Genomic DNA, 16,669 nt, shown 5'->3' on the forward strand with positions numbered 1-16,669 from the left:
GAAGCTTTTGGCAATCTGTATATATTTTATAGACAGTATACTTCTATTTTCATAGTGAAATTTTTTTTTGTTTCATCTTCTATAGGCTGTTATGGAGGAAATACAAGCAAAGAGTGCTGACTTAGGAAAGCTTCAAAAGTGCTGTCATGATTTCATGGAGATAGTCTCAGGTATCATCTCTCTTAGCCTTCATTAACCATCATGATAAAAGTCATTTAAAAATATGAATATTGGTCATTTTAACCCGCTTTTTCACAGAGGAAGAGTCTCAGCTGGTACAAGAGAAGGCAGATAGTTTGCGGATCCGGTACTCAGTGCTCAGTTTAGGCAGTGCTGATGTGCTGCAGAGGCTGGAGCAGGCACTGGAGGCTTCTAGTCGATGCACCTCCAGTCAGGAAGACCTCCACCTGTGGCTGGGCCGCATCGAGAGGGAAATTCTGGGAACAACTCAGACTGGTGATGCAGTGCTGTGTGCTGCTGAGAGACAAAGGGTAAATGCAAAATAAAACCCACTTCACTCATGCAGTTATTATTTGAAAAATAAGTGTTTGATTTTATTCTACAGTAAATAGCTGACTGTGAAGTCACGTTTAGTTGTATTTCGTTTTAATTTCTTTTATACTGATGAATTTCTAGTTGTGTTTCTTTTCCTGTGACATATTTATGGCTGTATATCTTTTGCAGTTGGAACAAGCAGTTGAAAAAGAATTGGCCTGGTTTCGAGCTACAACCCAAGGACTGGAGAACCTCAAAGTCATCAACCTGGACCCTGATGTCATTGCTACCCATCTCTATGAGCAGAAAGTGAGTTTCTTACGAGATTCTATACATATGAGTTTCTTTTTTTTTAACTAAAAATGTTGTGTTAACACCCCTTTATTGTCACAAATATTGTATCTTGAAATGTTGAGGATTTTTTTTTTTTTTCAACAGATACTCACAGTGGAGATTCTTCAGCACAGATTAAACATAGAGAAAATGGTGAAGGTTTCTGAGCTCTTAAAGGCATATAGTGAGAGTGAGGATATGGGAAACCTCCAGGTACCAATCATGAACCATTAAAAACAAGTGACTCAGCTATTTACTCTGCTATGTTCTAGCATTAAACCTTTGGTGTCAATTCTGTAAAGAGAATCTAAATATTTAAATTCCTCCAATCATTTTATTGTGTTCTTTTAACAGACAAGTCTGGATACTCTGGAGGAGCATTGTCAGATAACCACTGGCACCAATTCCCATGTGGTGCTGCAGCTGGAGCATGCTCAGTCTCTCTTGTCCCAGTTCTCAGAGGGCTATGCCGAGGTGGTGCCATGGTTACAGGAAACCAAAACCCTTACTGACCAGCTTGCTTTGAGCACCATCAGTTACGAGGCATTCAGAGAACAACAGGTGCTCTTACAGGTACTACAAAATCCAGCCCCTCCAGTGCTCCCTCTTCCTGTTCCAACAGTCAGGCCATTGTTTAGGACTTTTTGTAATTTACCAAGAGTACCCTATTAGGTCATCTTTTAAAAGATGATTTGAACACACTTGCTCTTACAAGATGGTTTGCAATCACAGCACTTGTATTTAGTGAAAGGGATTTAATTATTATTATTTATTATTTAACATATTATGACACACAAATTCTCATAATCCACTGCTGATTATTTCTCTCTTTTTACACAGAGCCTAAGGGAGTCTATAGCTGAGCACAAGCCTTTAATATTCCGATTAGGAATGTTGGCCAAGCGTCTGTCAGACCTGAGTCCTGACCAGGCACAGCAATACTGTCAGAAAGCGGCAGAGGCTGAGGAGCACTACCAGACTATCAGAGACAGAGTCCGAGAGGCTGCTGGAGTCCTTGAGGAGTCTCTGCCACGGTATACACAGGTAATATACGCAAAAGAGCACTTATAAATTCTTATACACATGAACACTGAAAGTATAAAAATGCGTACGATTTTTTCATTATTCGCTGACTAGAATATACACTGAGGAGCCAGTTTATCAGACAGCATCCAGACATCCACGACAGCAGTATTATTGTCCAAAACTGATTACTGCCAGAATACTAGAGGAAGATTAACAGACACTGTGCCTGGGTGTTTAGGAAAGTGGCATGTGTGACAACACCACTGTGACTGAAATGTGTACCAGCACCATATCCACTGCCATGTTATTGTCACTGCTGTGCTGAGAATGTCACCACTCAATGTCTGCCTCTCATTCCTGCAGCTGAATGAGAGGATGATTTTGATAGGGGAAAGCCTGGAGCGTCTCTACAACCACATGCAGACCACAGTGATTCTGCAGGGCCTCACTCCACGCATTCAGGAGCAGCTGAAGGACAACAAGAACACTCTGGCTGAGCTCTCCAAGCTGGAGCTGAGCCTGAACAGTGTGAGGACTCAAGCTGAGGAGCTGCTGGCAAACACACAAGCAGCAGGAGACAGCTCCATAGACACAGGTAACCAGTTTTTGTTGATCTTTTTTTAGATTGTAAATATATATTTTAATTTACTATAAGGTTTTTATGTATTATTATTTAATATGTTTTGGGCATACACTATATGGCCAAAAGTTTGTGGACATCTGATCAATCACACCCATATGTGCTTGTTGAACATCCCATTCCATATTAGATTTCTTTTGCTGTTATTGCAACCCCTACGCCTATGGGAAAACTTTCCACTAGATTTTGGAGCACGACTGGTAGGATATGCCCTGAGGTCAGGCACTGATGTAGGATCAGAAGGCCTGGCATTTAGTCGTGTTTCAATTCAGTGGGGTTGAGGTCAAGGATCTGACCCAACCTTGACACACCATGTCTTCATGTAGCTCTCTTTGTGCACGGGCATTGACATGCTGGAAAAAGTTTGGGCCCCTTAGTTCCAGTGAAGGGAACAGCATACAAAGACATTCTAGAGAGTTGCGTGCTTCCAACTTTGTGGCAACAGATTGGGGAAGAACCACATGGTTGTGATGGTCAGGTGTCCGCATACCTTTGGCTGTATAGTGTACTTGGTACATTTCCTGGTTATATCTTAGAATCATAACTAGCAAAATAAGTATCTGCACTTTGAAACGTACCCTTCTTTGACCTAAACCCTGTTCTCTCTGTAGCCATCCAGGAGCGAGTGAGCAGCCTGACCAGCCAGTGGGAGGAGACTCAGAGGCAGTGTCAGGAGAGGGAGAAGTGGCTCCTCCACCTGCTTGATTTGGCTACAAGGTTCTGGAATGATGTAAACAGCATGACAGTTGGGCTGAATGATGCCCAACAAACTCTGCTAGACCTCAACTCAAGCAGAACAGACTCCGAAACCATCCAGCAGAGCCTGGTCACAATGCAGGTAGTACACTGCAGTTCATACATGAAAATGCAAACCATCAAGAGTTTACTAAACAAGATTTGAAAATATGGCTGCGAAGTCCTTTGACCAGCCTTGAAGAGAGGATCATCATTTGCTTGTTGCTAAAAAATAATATTTCTGAGCATGTCACTAAAATAAAATCTCTAAATATGAGTCACAATGGCTTCTAAGACCATGTGCACCTTGTGTGCACTTACTGTACGCCTTCCATCCATCTTCTGCGCTTCATTCACAGACGCTGAGAGAGGACATCGATGGACTACAAGGAGAACTGGACACACTTGGGGTTTTGGGAATGGAGCTAATGTCTGCATGTGGAGACACGGACAAGCCAGAAGTCACAAAAAGCTTAGACGAGGTCTGTATTTTACATATGAAATTTAGACACCAATTCCTAAAATACTCATTCTATATGGCTAATGCTAACTCCTGTTTTTTGTGCTCATTCAACTTTTTTTAGCTCTACTGCACATGGAACAATCTAAATAAGATCTGGACTGAGTGCCACCATAAGTTAGAAGAATCTCTACAGTTGGCGCTGAATTATCAGGACACCCTGCAGGTATGTGCTCAATAAAAATACAAAATCAATATTCTGAACAATTTTGGTATTAAAATGTCACTACACATTGTTCAGGCTAGTTTGTCTAATTATGTCTATCTCATGTATATTAATGTGTACTGTACCTTCTGGGGATTTATATTTGCATTAATATCTTGCTTCCCTGTTGCAATCATAAGTTTTTTGGTATTTCTCTGTATTCTGTCAAGGTAAAAATTTTATTTAAAATGGAAAAACAGTTGTGAAATTAATAATTTATCAAATTTATCAAATTTCACTTTAATACACATGGATTGGGTTTTTTTGTTAATGACCTACACAAGGCCCATTTATATACAGATTGTTGATTAAAATAATCTCAGGGTGCTGCAGCATCCTAACACATTTTGCATTCTTTTTGTAGGGGCTATTCGAGTGGCTCAAGTCAGCAGAGCTGAAATCCACTGAAGAGTTCTTAGTAGGATCTGATCTTGGATCTGTCAAAGAGCAGCTGTGTGGTCTGAAGGTGAGCCGTATTGCCCCGGAGACGACATAACAAGTACTTCTAAAACTTCTGAAAATTCTTGAGTGTTTTTTCTTTTTACCTCTTAGCAAGACCCTGGTTGTTTTATCACTCCCTTCAGGAGTTCAAGCGGGAATTATACCAGAAAAAGATTGAGATTGAGAGTTTGAACCATCGTTTTGTGGGTCGTCTCTCTCCTGGCTCTGTGCGGCCCGGGTCTGCCTCACCACTGAGTGATTTTCGTCAGCGCTGGGACAGCCTGGAGTCAGAGACCGTCAGCCGACAAGTACGACATACACATATTTACCTATCAGCCTTTTACACTGACGAAAACTTCTAAGCATGTCCAATAAGATTTCTGATATTCTGATAAGTGTTAGTTTATGGTGGCCCTCATATATCATATGCTTGATTGAGCAGCACCAGCTGGAGTGTGCACTGCTAGGATTGGGCCAGTTCCAGAACAATTTTGATGAGTTGCATGCCTGGATCTCCCACACTGCCGAACTGCTGCAGGCATCTCGGCCCATCAGCATTGACCTACAGGCCTGTGAGATAGAGCTGGCCAAGCACAAGGTACTGTATATGCACTGTATACTGTATTCTTTATTGCAGTGGTTCTCAAAGTGGGGTCTGGGACCCTCAGGGCTCCGTGAAGCATAGGCAGGGAGGAGAATTTCTTTTAATGTTGTTACAGCAGTGGAAGTCACAGCCCACATTCATCAGTTATTTTATTTATTATTAGGTTCGTATAGTTACTAACCTGTTTGACTGGCCAGAATTGAATAGGTTTAATACTCCAGTAACTCAAATAACTCAAAAACAAGTAAGTCTTTAAATAATGTCAGCTTGGATCTAATGGATGTACTGTTCTGTGAGTTGACATTTCAGGAAAGGAAAGCTCTAACAAATAGATAAAATATTATTGTACACATTTAAAAAATGTACAAATTTGTATGTTTATGAAATAAATCTGTGCTGAGTGGGTCATTGGAATTTATTTTACAGTGATTTTAAGTGATCCCTTATTTTAAGTGATCCCTGGATACTAAAAGTTTGAGAACCCCTGCAATATTGATGTAATGAGACCACCACAAAATTTGCCTTGACAAAACACCTATTTGGTTTTCAGTGCATATGACTTTATATTGCACTAGACAGGAGACTAGGTAAAAACATCCTGACTTTTTGTGTGTGCAGGTGCTGCGCAATGATGTGATGTCACATGTCCACACTGTGGAGTCTCTGAACCAGGCAGGCAGGGTCCTGCTGGAGGGCACAGGAGGAGAGAGCCCTCAGGGTCTGCAGCATCGCCTGGAGCAACTGAACGAGTGCTGGGAGTTTGTGCGTTCTGAGACAGAGCGCAGGCAACTGGAGCTGGAGAATTACCTCAGTCAAGTGGGTAGAGCCCCCAAAAAATTGTCACACATAGTTCACATAGGCTGGGGTTGATTCAGTTGGTTATTGACAGTTTAGGGTATGACTGCACTTCACCACATTCTAATCTAATCTAATATTACAGGAATGTAGAATGTACAGAAATTTAATTTGTAAATGTACAAAAATTTTATTTCGTTTTTATTTTCTGACCACACTGAGTTGACATGAATGCAACTTACATAAAACACATACACTGACATTATGTTGAACTCATTAAATAACCGTATATTAAATGAAGCGCTGCTTTTCACCCACAGGTTCAAGATGTAACAATGGAAATCCAGGATCTTCTGCAGTGGATGGAGTACACAGACTTGAAGCTGTCCTCCACTAAAACTGTATGGGGAATGCCAGACTCTGCCAGTGAGAGACTCAGTGCTCATCTGGTAATGCTACAGGCCACAATAGTCACTCAGATTTACAGACTGTGCATGCTACTACATTCAACTCTGTTGACTGTGTATGTTGTGAATGTTCATGTAAATGTAGTTACATTTGTTATTGTTCATGACTAAAAATATCCTTAAGAATTTACCTGTTGTAAAGTTGCTCTTGTCTGTGTCTCTTGTTGCAGGAGCTATGCAATGAGATGGATTCTAAACTGCATGCCTACACAAATATCCGTAACGCTGTCCACAGGATGCTGGAGGGAAGCAACGTGGCCCATGGCTCCAGCACTGAGCACAGCTTAAGCATCCTGGAGCAGAAGTGGAACACTGTTTATACAAAAATGCAAGACCGCAAGGTGATCGAACAAGATCAGATCAGCATATCATTCATCTGAACACTTAAAAAGTGTTTCTAACCTTCTTTTGTGAGATTGTAATTTGTTTGTCTTTACTTTTTTGCTTTGTCCCCAGGCTAAGTTAACAGAAGGACTTGGTCTAGCAAAGGAGTTTAACAGCAATGTCCAAGATCTGCTGACCAAAATGGCAAAGTGTGAAGAGGTCATTAGTGCCATGCCTACTCCCAGCTTCATCCTCGACACCATCAGCACCCAGCTTCAGGAACACAAGGTTTGTTGAGGTGTTTTTTTTTTAATGTTGTGGCCCAATGCAAATGTTACAATTAAAATGTGTGCATGTGTTGATTTTATTTTGTGCTTGTAATATGCTGTTTTTGATCTTTGTAGATATGTTCATTTTTTGTTATATTTTATATATTTTTATCATAACAGATGCTGGTGAGTGAGGTCCAGTCATATGGGGAGAAGAAGACTTGTGTGGAGAATGCAGCCTCACAGCTATTGGAGCTTAGCAGGAAAGAGGACTGTGATGTGGTTCAGAATCTACTGATAACGGTGCAAGACCGCTACAGGAAGCTCCACCAGCACACCACAGAGAGGGGAAAGACTCTGGAGGATGTTAAGAAACAAGTTAAACAGGTGAGTTAGCTCCTCACATGGACTAGAATAAATGAAGCATACAGTAAAACAAAAAGCAAGTAGAACCTCTGATCATGATTTCATTGTGATTATAATATATCATTTATACCACAGCATTGTTGAATTCTCATTTCTGATTGGTCAGAAGGTGTTGATTAATATTCTTTAACAGCAGCTCCTACAATAGTGCAAGCTGCAAACAAATCATAGGTTAAAAGTGCAGATTAATAAACAATTCTGTTATTTATCAAAGAAAAATGATTATTCATTGATATGGTGAAGGTTTCTATGAGGAGACTTTAACATGGAAGGAGTCTCGGGTGTCAACACATTGTAACAGTCAGTAAGTTTTTTGTCATGGAAGAGTACTTGAGTCTGGTTTCTCTGTAACATTATAAGCTGCAGGTTTTTGTCTTATTCAAGAGAGAGAAAAGAGAGGTTGATGAAGGGATGATTGTCTATAGCTGCTATAGCATAAGTGATAACAGGAACTGAGGTTGCTTCACAGACATTCATAGTATTAAATGTAACTATAAACAGATCAAAAGTAGTAAAAAAAATGTAATTGCTGGCAAATTACTGTTGTATAAGAGGAATAAAACACAATGAAAATAATCAACTTTGGCATGGTAACAGAAACTTCACACTGTGCCAGCCACATCACACCACCCCATTGTTGATTATTTTCCCATCATGTTTTATTCCTGAAATATTGAACTTACATAAATTTAAATTTAGGTATATTTTGACTCTGATGCATTAAATCATGAACTAAATCATGAACTTTTAAATTACCTATTTCGTTGCATAGAGTGATGGCATTCATTTATTTATTAATTTATTTTATATTTAGCATACAAAGGATTATCTGTTAATGTGACTGGACTAATGTTGATAGATTAGATACATCTGAAGTAATAGGCATAAATGCAATGGTGAAAATGAGTTTATTATTTGTTTCTAAAATGTCTGATTAATTGTGATAAATGATCAGTATCAAGCAAAAGATTCCCATCCTAGCCGTTATTGCGCAGTGCTACCTTTTATTTATTACACAGGTCTGATTATGAATTTGTTTTATAACACCTTCAATGTTTTCTATGTCCTCTATGCAGTTCAGTGAGTCCTGGCAGCTGATGATGGACTGGATGACTGAAGTGGAACAGACTCTGGATACACACAAGGAGATCGCTGTGTCGCATGAGGAGATAAAACAGCAGCTCACTGAGCAGAAGGTAACATTATCTCAATAACAATATTGCATAGATTAAAATATAACACCAATGCTTAACAAAACTGTGTTTATTAACTACTGGAATACAGTAGCCTATCAAGGGAAATGTGCAAGTGGTATTGCATTTCAACAACACTACCAAAGAGTTCATGTGGAAATATATTCAATATTTTATAAATTTATAAAATATTTTATAGTTTTATTTTATATGTGTTCATAGGAATTCCATAAACTCTTTCGCTCCAAGAGGCCAATGTATGAGGCCTGCCTGAAGAGTGGTCGCTCCCTCCTAGAAAAGACTCAGAATCCTTTAGACAGCCAGCACCTTGAGAACATGGTGTCTGAGCTCAGAGACTCATGGGATACCATCAGTGGAAAGTCTATGGAGAGGTAAGTCTCATTACCAATCAAAGTCGCTCCATACAAGCATAGTAAATACATGTTCCTTAATCTAATTGAAGACATAGTTGTAATAATTTGCTATAAATTATGTCTTAATTTCCTTAGGCAACATAAACTGGAGGAGGCACTGCTGTTTTCCGGAAGGTTCAGCGATGCTCTCCAGGCACTAAATGACTGGCTGTACAGGGCAGAGCCACAGGTTGCTGAAGATGTGCCTGTTGGTGGCGAGAAGGACTTGGTTAATAATTTAATTGACAAGCACAAGGTACGTTCTCAGTACATTTTTAATTCTGTAATAATAAATTCTTTCTTGCACAGAGGAATCTTGACCACCTTGGTGCAATGTAGAATGACTTTGGCTTGAATCTATATCTTAGGTGTTCCAGAAAGAGCTGGGGAAGCGTGCTGGCTGTATTCGCACCCTGAAGCGTTCTGTGAGAGATCTGACTCGTGGAAGCACTGCTGATGCCCACTGGCTGCAGGGGCAGATGGAGGAGCTAGAGGTCCGCTGGGAGGCTGTGTGTAAACTCTCGGTGTCCAGACAGACCAGACTGGAGGCAGCACTACGACAGGTACTGCCACTCACATCTCTGACTGGAACTATGACGTGCAGTAGTTAAAGCATTATATAGTATTGTATATGTCAAAGGTCCCTGTTCTGATTTTGTCCAACCAGAAGTGGAGGGCTGGTACCACCTCAATTTTGCTTATTTTCCTATTTTTTTTTTAGAACAACATATACTTTTTATCCATAATGTTAAATGTTGTGGAACATTAGCAAAATGAGTTAGTTCCTATTATTTCTTATGTTGTAGCAGCTATAAACCGTCATTCCCTCACTTTCTCTTGAAGATAAGACAGAAATAATAGTGCTTGTCATGTTACAGAGAAAGTGTAAAGCACAAGATTCTCCTTCATTAGATTTTCCCACGGCAGAAAGCTTTAACTCTGACTTCGGAAACTCCTTCAATGAATGTTAAATAAACATCTCCTTACAGAAATCTTCACCATACATTTTTAAATAACAAAAAAACACTTTTTATTATTAGGCTTAGTTTATATGGAACACCCAACATACAAGTCCCTGGGAATTACTTATTACTGTAGAAGAGATAATGTACTAGAACGAGCTCAAAATATAAATGTATAATTTGAATTATAGCTATCACTATTGTCAGATCCATGCGATTATAGAAAATTAATTTAACACCTTGCGACCTACCAGAATTGAGAATTCAATAGCACTGTGGTATTAAAATAATAGTATATTAGATTATGAAAAGTTATATTTGGAATTTAAAAAGTACTTAGAACTTAATATTAGAAAATATAGCCAATAACCTCTAATAACGTACTGTTCAAATCTGTTCAAATCTCTCACAGGCAGAGGAGTTTGACAGAATGGTTCACTCATTCCTTGATCAACTTGCTGACATTGAGAGGGTTTTGAAATATGGAGTACTACCTGAAGAAGAAGAGGCTCTCCTAACATTTCTCGCACAGCATAAGGTATGAGGGTCCTGAGATGGAGCAGTTTTGTAGTAAAAAGCAATGCATATCATGATAAAACATTAATTTCATACTTTGTTTGAACAGGAGTCAATGAGTTCTTTAAGTGATCATCAGGTGGAGCTGGAATGCATACAAACCTTGGGTGAAGGAATACTGTCCTCCTGCCATCCTGACTCTGTTATTACTATCAAATCTTGGATCAGTGTCACCAGAACCCGCTATGACGAGGTGAGTGACTACAGTAATATCCACGCAAGCAGATTGCTAGTAGACTTTAAATTATACTTATCATCTATTCTGGCTATTTATGTGTGTATACATGTATGACTCAGGTCCAGACATGGGCACAGCAGCAAACTGAGCGAATCCAAGCTGCGCTTTCTGCTCTGGAGGCTGAGAGAAAGGAGGTGCAGCGCCTCTTGAACTGGATCTCCTCTGCTGAAGAATCACTGAACCTCAGAGACCAGGAACCCTTGCCTGATGACATAGAGCAGACAGCAGAGCTCATCACCCAGCACACGGTACAAATGCTAGCTAACTCACCTTCACTACAAACAGATGGTTGCTGTAACAAAAAGCTGGTGAATGCAACTCATTGTATCTCTTTGTAGGTTTTTATGGATGAGTTAAAGAGTAAAGTGATCGACGTAGAAAACGCCACAAAATCCTGCAAACACAAGCTGACTCCTAAGCAGCAGGTGTCTCCGAGCCACAAGACGCCGACCAGTAAGTGTTAACCAGAAAATGGACTGTTTTACTATTGAAAAAAGTGAATGCACTTTCCTTTGGTTTTGCGTGCTGTGTGTGCAGAAAGGAGAGGCCCAGCAAAGTCCCAGACCTCAGTTTCATTGCCCCTGGAGAGGCTGGAACCTCACACACCCCAGTTGTGTCAACTGGTTAGCCAGTGGCAGAAACTCTGGGTCGAGGCCCACAGCAGGCAGAACAGACTTGAAGAGCACCAGCAGAGACTCAAAGAGGTCATTACTGTCAACGTGTTCCTACGTTTCAGAATAATTGCATCAAGTACTGTCCAAACTGGGGATATAAACTATTCACTTATTTGTCCCACAGAGTCCATACTTGCATTCCTTACTCTCATAACTACATACCTTTTTTTTTGTTTCATTGTAGTTATTAAATTATTAGTTATTAAATAATTAAATAATTATGTAGCAGTTGCTGAATATGTTTTAAGATGAATAATGAAATAAGCAGGAGGTTTAAGGGTTTATGGTGTGAATCACTTGTGTAATATTGGTTCTTGAAATTGTTTTTGTCACTTTACAGTTGGAAGAGTTTGCTAACTTTGACTTCAACATCTGGCGCAAGAGGTACATGCAGTGGATAAGTCACCAAAAGTCTCGAATTTTAGATGTTTTTCGCAGCATCGATCGAGATCAGGATGGTCGAATCACCCAAAAGGAGTTCATCGACAATGTTCTGGCCTCCAGTAAGCAGCTAGTTCTCAATTGCATGATCTCAGGTTCTGACTTTTGTGTGAGAAGGATAGCATAGAATGAACTCCCTGGTTCTCTCACCAGGTGAATGGCAATGATGATGAGACTGTCTAGAGTGAAGCTTTCACCTCTGTATGCAAGCTCAGTCTGAACATTGTTTCTCAAACCCCTACTGATGGGTTCATTCCAGCTGCTTGAAGCAGTGTGTGTGAAGACTGACCTGTGACAGTACCAGTGTAGTTCCTGAATTATTCATAGTATTTATTGAATAATAGTCTTTCAGATGAATAGCTGAATAGTAAGCTGGGACTTTAAAGGGTAAAGTAGGCTTTCATATAATTGTGTAGTATCTGGATAAAGCTTTTGCTTGATACAGTATGTCTAATATTTACCTTTGCTTATGGATAGGATTCCCAACCAATTCCTTGGAAATGACTGCTGTTGCAAACATCTTTGATGTGAATGGTGATGGATTCATTGACTACTATGAGTTTGTGAGTGCACTCCACCCAAGCCGGGATCCGTACAGAAGAACAATAGATGTAGACCAAATCAACGAGGAGGTACTTGTTAGAAAGTCATGTTCATTTCAGATACGCATATATTACTCCATATATATTATCAACGAAAACCATGCATCCTGAAGAGTCTGACATTTATGTACAATTCTTGCAATGTATTTTATAGACATTTTTACAAAACCTCCACAATTTCCTAGGTGAGCAGACAGGTGTCCCAGTGCAGCTGCCCAAAGAGGTTTCAGGTCGAGCAGGTTAGCGCTAACCGGTACAGGGTAAGAGTAAAACCATATTCCTCTAATCACAATTTATGCCATATCTTGAAATGTTCCGAAGTGACATGATGGTATCATCTGCAGTTTGGAGACTCTCAGCAGTTAAGAATGGTGCGTATTTTACGAAGCACACTCATGGTGCGTGTTGGTGGTGGATGGACAGCCCTGGATGAATTTCTTGTTAAGAATGACCCTTGCAGAGGTGAATAAATCTCTATGTTCTTCTAAAAATGGTGAAACTTATACATTTCCAGAAGCAATTACTGTTATTTCTTGAACAGTGAAAGGTCGGACAAACCTGAAGATAAAGGAGAAGTACCTGTCACCTCATTCTTTTGAAGTATCCGGTTGCAGAGGAAGCAAGGGGATGACAGTGAGCAGGTCAAACTCCAGCCTGAGCTTATACAGCAGCGCATCAGCTCCTAGTAGTCCTTTATCTCGAAAGGTCAGGTTCATTCTCATTTTAGTGAAAACGTTCAGTTTAATGGTGTGAAACTTTGTGGAAGTCATTAAAACAAACTGTACTATTCCACCAACTATTGCTAATAGCCTGTGTGTGCACTCTACCCTGTGTTAACATCACTCATTAATAGGTTTATGCTTTGTCTGATTTAGGCATTGTTACGCAGAAGTTTCTCTGGGGAACGGTGCATTCGGCCAAGGAGCTCTATAGCTGCATTAGGAACGGATCAGTTCTCTCCAGCAAGAGGTGATGATTCTCCCTCACCTTCAGGTTTGTCAGCTTAGATACTATGCAAAATATTTCCATACATAATTCATAGTCCATCTGATTTCTAGGCTTCTTAGTAATATGACTAGGGTTTTTTTGTCTCATTATCTTCAAGAAAGAGGAAAAATAGAGGATGGTGAGTGAATGACTGTTTATATCTGCCCTAATGTAAGTGAGGGCAGATACTAACTGGTTTTGCAGGCATCCCAAGATTAAATAAAACTATAAACAGTGTCATTCTTTAATACATTAAAAACACTTTGAGACACACTGTTTTAGGAAAATAATCTACTTCAGTGTGGTGTTATTTTCCTATAACTGCACACCCAGTCGTATTTTATTCCATACCATTTCAAGAGGTTTTAATAAGATATTTTTTCCAAATGCCCAACAGTCCTGACTGTTTTATGCAATGGTTATAATATAATTTTTCTCCTTCTCCGTGTACTTCAGATGAAGCTGAAAGAGCCCCCACATGATTCTACCCTCAGCTCCCAGCATGTAAAAGCAACAGGACTCAGGATCCTAAGTTCAGAGGCCCAGAAAGTAGTACAGGCCAAAATGGAAGAACTTAGTTCACTGGTTCCACAACACACATTGGACTCCTCCACACAACCCTTCACACACTCACCCTGGCTGATGGACTTTTTTTTTTATTCAAGAGCTGGTGGATCATGTTCCAATTGGTACAAAGGTGTGGTAGGAATTCTATCTACAGTCAGGAGTTATGCAACCTTATTCCTTCTCACAACACAGCATTCTGCCAGCTACTCAAATTTGTATTTATATATTTTGCTTGTGGTTTTTTTTGCAAAGCAAACACAGTATATCAATCTCTCTGTTCTGAGAGCTTAAAGTGTTGGAATGTTCTGCATGGGTATTAGCTGCATGATGCCTCTGCTCTCCCAAATCCCAAATATTTGGCTTTATACTAAATAATGTGCATACTGAGGTCCTTTACTATGAGTGTGTGAGCAACAAAAATGCAAATGCCTTTCCTGAGAACACACATATACGCACACATTCACACACATCAGTGATCTGTTTCATAATTATTTACAAGACAACCTGCAGATACTGATGCAAACCAAAACAGACAGACCTTGTTCAACTGCCTTAAGGCTTGAATGAATGTATTCTGTATTATGATGTATTGTATACTCTTAAAAAACCCCAACACTAAGGTACATGTGTATTGAACTTTGTAAGTGTGTTTGTAGAATTTCCTCAGGTTTGATGAGTATTTAAATATTAAGCAGTAATTTGAGCCTTGTACAAAGGTACACTGTAATGCCAGTTAGAAGACTTGACACACTGAACATCCAAAAAGAAATGTTTTTCACTGCAATCAAATACATAATGGATTTGGTTTTCTCTGTAGCTCATGTTAATGTCTTTGTAGAGTAATTATATTTCAAATGTATTCATGCATAGATTTCTAAATAAATAATTTTGAACAATCAAGTGTTTCCCTAAGAGGACATGAAAGTGTAGGTCTCCATGAGATTAGCAAAAATATGAAATGTCCAACACTCTCTGCCAGTCCTGAACTGTATTTTATTTAAACCAAAATCCACATGTATTTGATCTGTTTTTGTATCGTGCCTGCAGGGCAGAGTCCTGTACAGCTCTTCATTTTATACCTTAAAGAATGTCTTGGTTGTGGCCTTTGGTTCATATCACATAACATGCATGTGCCTTTTTTGTTGATCTTGCATACACAATGTGAATACTTCTGAAGTCTGTGGAACACTCTTTGTGTCAGTTGTCCACTGACTGCAGGAACAATGGTGCAACAATGAGTATCTGCTAAAAAAAAAAAATCATGTTTACGGATAATAAAACAATGTTCTGCCGTTGTACCTTCATTAATTATATGTCTAACTGCTGCTTTCTGAAACACTGGAAAGAGCTTTTAACTGGCTATGCACCTTTCTGGTGACATCCAACAAAGAACTGCATGTACTCACTTCAGAATATTTTTGTTTCATTGTAGATAAATGCCACTAATAAGATGTTTCTTGTAAAATAAACCATTTTATAGAATGCTGTTTTAATATGAAGAGTTTTTCATTGTTCGTGGGTTTGTTCTCTGCTATCATGTAATGACTAGTCATCCTATTATCTTTATGGAGTATCGGTGTATAAATAACTACATTAAAATTAGCTTTGGCATAGTATGAAAGCCTATTTTTACTATGTAGTTTTAATACCTTATGTCTCTATTCAAAGAGAATATTTATCAGCTTATTTATCATGTTATTTGCTGTGTACTTATAGTAAAGAAAAATTATTATTAATCAATACATTTTATAAACTGGCGGAAAAATAAAAAGGATTTGTGTAAATACTAAAACAAAATGGAAATATCACTAAAATTAAATGTTACATAAAAATGGAGGAAAAATAATTTAGGTTTTGTTATATACAGGGATTTGCATGTGATGTTTTCTGGTTCTGATGGGAAATCATAAGGTCCATAAGAACATCTTGATACAGTAGATACAGTACCCTGTACTGGCTACAAAGTGGGTACTGCACTATAGCTACTAAAACTAAAATCTAAACTGAAATAAATGAGAATGAATGGTAAATACACCCATGAACAAAACTAAGATGTTCTTTTGGAAATCTAGTTATGATTCCTTTGAATGCTTTGTTATTGTTCACTAGTCTGGAAAGGAATGGGCTGATAAACTAAAGTGAGAAATGAAATGTTATCCTTACTGGAAAATGCTGAGAGTTACCACACCCATAACTACAGTAGTGTAGGTGTATTACAACATAGCTCACCAGAGCTGATGAAACTTCATCATGATGAAGCAGATGACACACCCAGTATTTACCAGCTAGTGTACTTCATCTAAAAGTTTACATTAGAAGAGTTTTTTTAATGTACTAGGCACAAAATGATAGATTATTATTACAATTAATAACATTATTATTATTATTGTGTTTATTTTCCACTTATTTTTTATTGAGGTTGTCATAGTTTTTATAATTCTTGCTGTTCTTGTTTTTGTGTGTGTGTGTGTGTGTGTGTGTGTGTGTGTGTGTGTGTGTTTTTAAGGTGTGTAGGAAAAAAATACCAGATAAGAGAGAAGTGCTACATTTCAAGTGGGATATGGTTTGGTAGTTACCTAGTCACCTTGAATAGTGGATCAAAATAGAATAATATAAGGACGTGCATTACTCAGCATTTTAGCTTTGTCCATTGTAGAAGCATTACATGGTTGTGTATTAGAACAAACTTTAAAAATGTCACTGTGTTTCCTAGTGAACCTGTTCTCCAAGAATGTT

At 38.9% G+C, this 16,669-nt stretch overlaps 1 protein-coding gene across 7 annotated transcripts in view; it reads left to right on the forward strand.

Moving 5' to 3' along the window:
• Positions 1–15,361, forward strand: part of macf1b (microtubule actin crosslinking factor 1b) — a 33,550-nt gene extending 18,189 nt beyond the window's left edge. For 6 of the 7 annotated variants that reach the window (XM_034302667.2, XM_053227770.1, XM_053227892.1 and 3 more), the window contains 34 exons: positions 86–170; positions 259–491; positions 685–804; positions 934–1,041; positions 1,183–1,401; positions 1,669–1,872; positions 2,218–2,449; positions 3,106–3,332; positions 3,589–3,711; positions 3,814–3,915; positions 4,319–4,420; positions 4,539–4,703; positions 4,838–4,993; positions 5,618–5,815; positions 6,115–6,243; positions 6,432–6,602; positions 6,718–6,873; positions 7,035–7,241; positions 8,357–8,476; positions 8,696–8,865; positions 8,983–9,142; positions 9,255–9,449; positions 10,261–10,386; positions 10,474–10,617; positions 10,722–10,910; positions 11,001–11,115; positions 11,200–11,366; positions 11,677–11,839; positions 12,255–12,409; positions 12,565–12,639; positions 12,724–12,841; positions 12,921–13,084; positions 13,255–13,372; positions 13,823–15,361. In XM_034302667.2, coding sequence (XP_034158558.2) covers positions 86–170; positions 259–491; positions 685–804; positions 934–1,041; positions 1,183–1,401; positions 1,669–1,872; positions 2,218–2,449; positions 3,106–3,332; positions 3,589–3,711; positions 3,814–3,915; positions 4,319–4,420; positions 4,539–4,703; positions 4,838–4,993; positions 5,618–5,815; positions 6,115–6,243; positions 6,432–6,602; positions 6,718–6,873; positions 7,035–7,241; positions 8,357–8,476; positions 8,696–8,865; positions 8,983–9,142; positions 9,255–9,449; positions 10,261–10,386; positions 10,474–10,617; positions 10,722–10,910; positions 11,001–11,115; positions 11,200–11,366; positions 11,677–11,839; positions 12,255–12,409; positions 12,565–12,639; positions 12,724–12,841; positions 12,921–13,084; positions 13,255–13,372; positions 13,823–13,848 — 5,142 coding nt within the window. In that variant the 3' untranslated portion in view covers positions 13,849–15,361. The remainder of the gene's footprint in view (positions 1–85; positions 171–258; positions 492–684; positions 805–933; positions 1,042–1,182; positions 1,402–1,668; positions 1,873–2,217; positions 2,450–3,105; positions 3,333–3,588; positions 3,712–3,813; positions 3,916–4,318; positions 4,421–4,538; positions 4,704–4,837; positions 4,994–5,617; positions 5,816–6,114; positions 6,244–6,431; positions 6,603–6,717; positions 6,874–7,034; positions 7,242–8,356; positions 8,477–8,695; positions 8,866–8,982; positions 9,143–9,254; positions 9,450–10,260; positions 10,387–10,473; positions 10,618–10,721; positions 10,911–11,000; positions 11,116–11,199; positions 11,367–11,676; positions 11,840–12,254; positions 12,410–12,564; positions 12,640–12,723; positions 12,842–12,920; positions 13,085–13,254; positions 13,373–13,822) is intronic. The other variant, XM_053227867.1, reaches the window with a different exon arrangement.
• The last annotated feature ends 1,308 nt before the right edge of the window (positions 15,362–16,669 follow it).

This window comes from Pangasianodon hypophthalmus, chromosome 1, assembly GCF_027358585.1.
Source record: "Pangasianodon hypophthalmus isolate fPanHyp1 chromosome 1, fPanHyp1.pri, whole genome shotgun sequence".
NCBI classification, from domain to species: Eukaryota; Metazoa; Chordata; class Actinopteri; order Siluriformes; family Pangasiidae; genus Pangasianodon; species Pangasianodon hypophthalmus.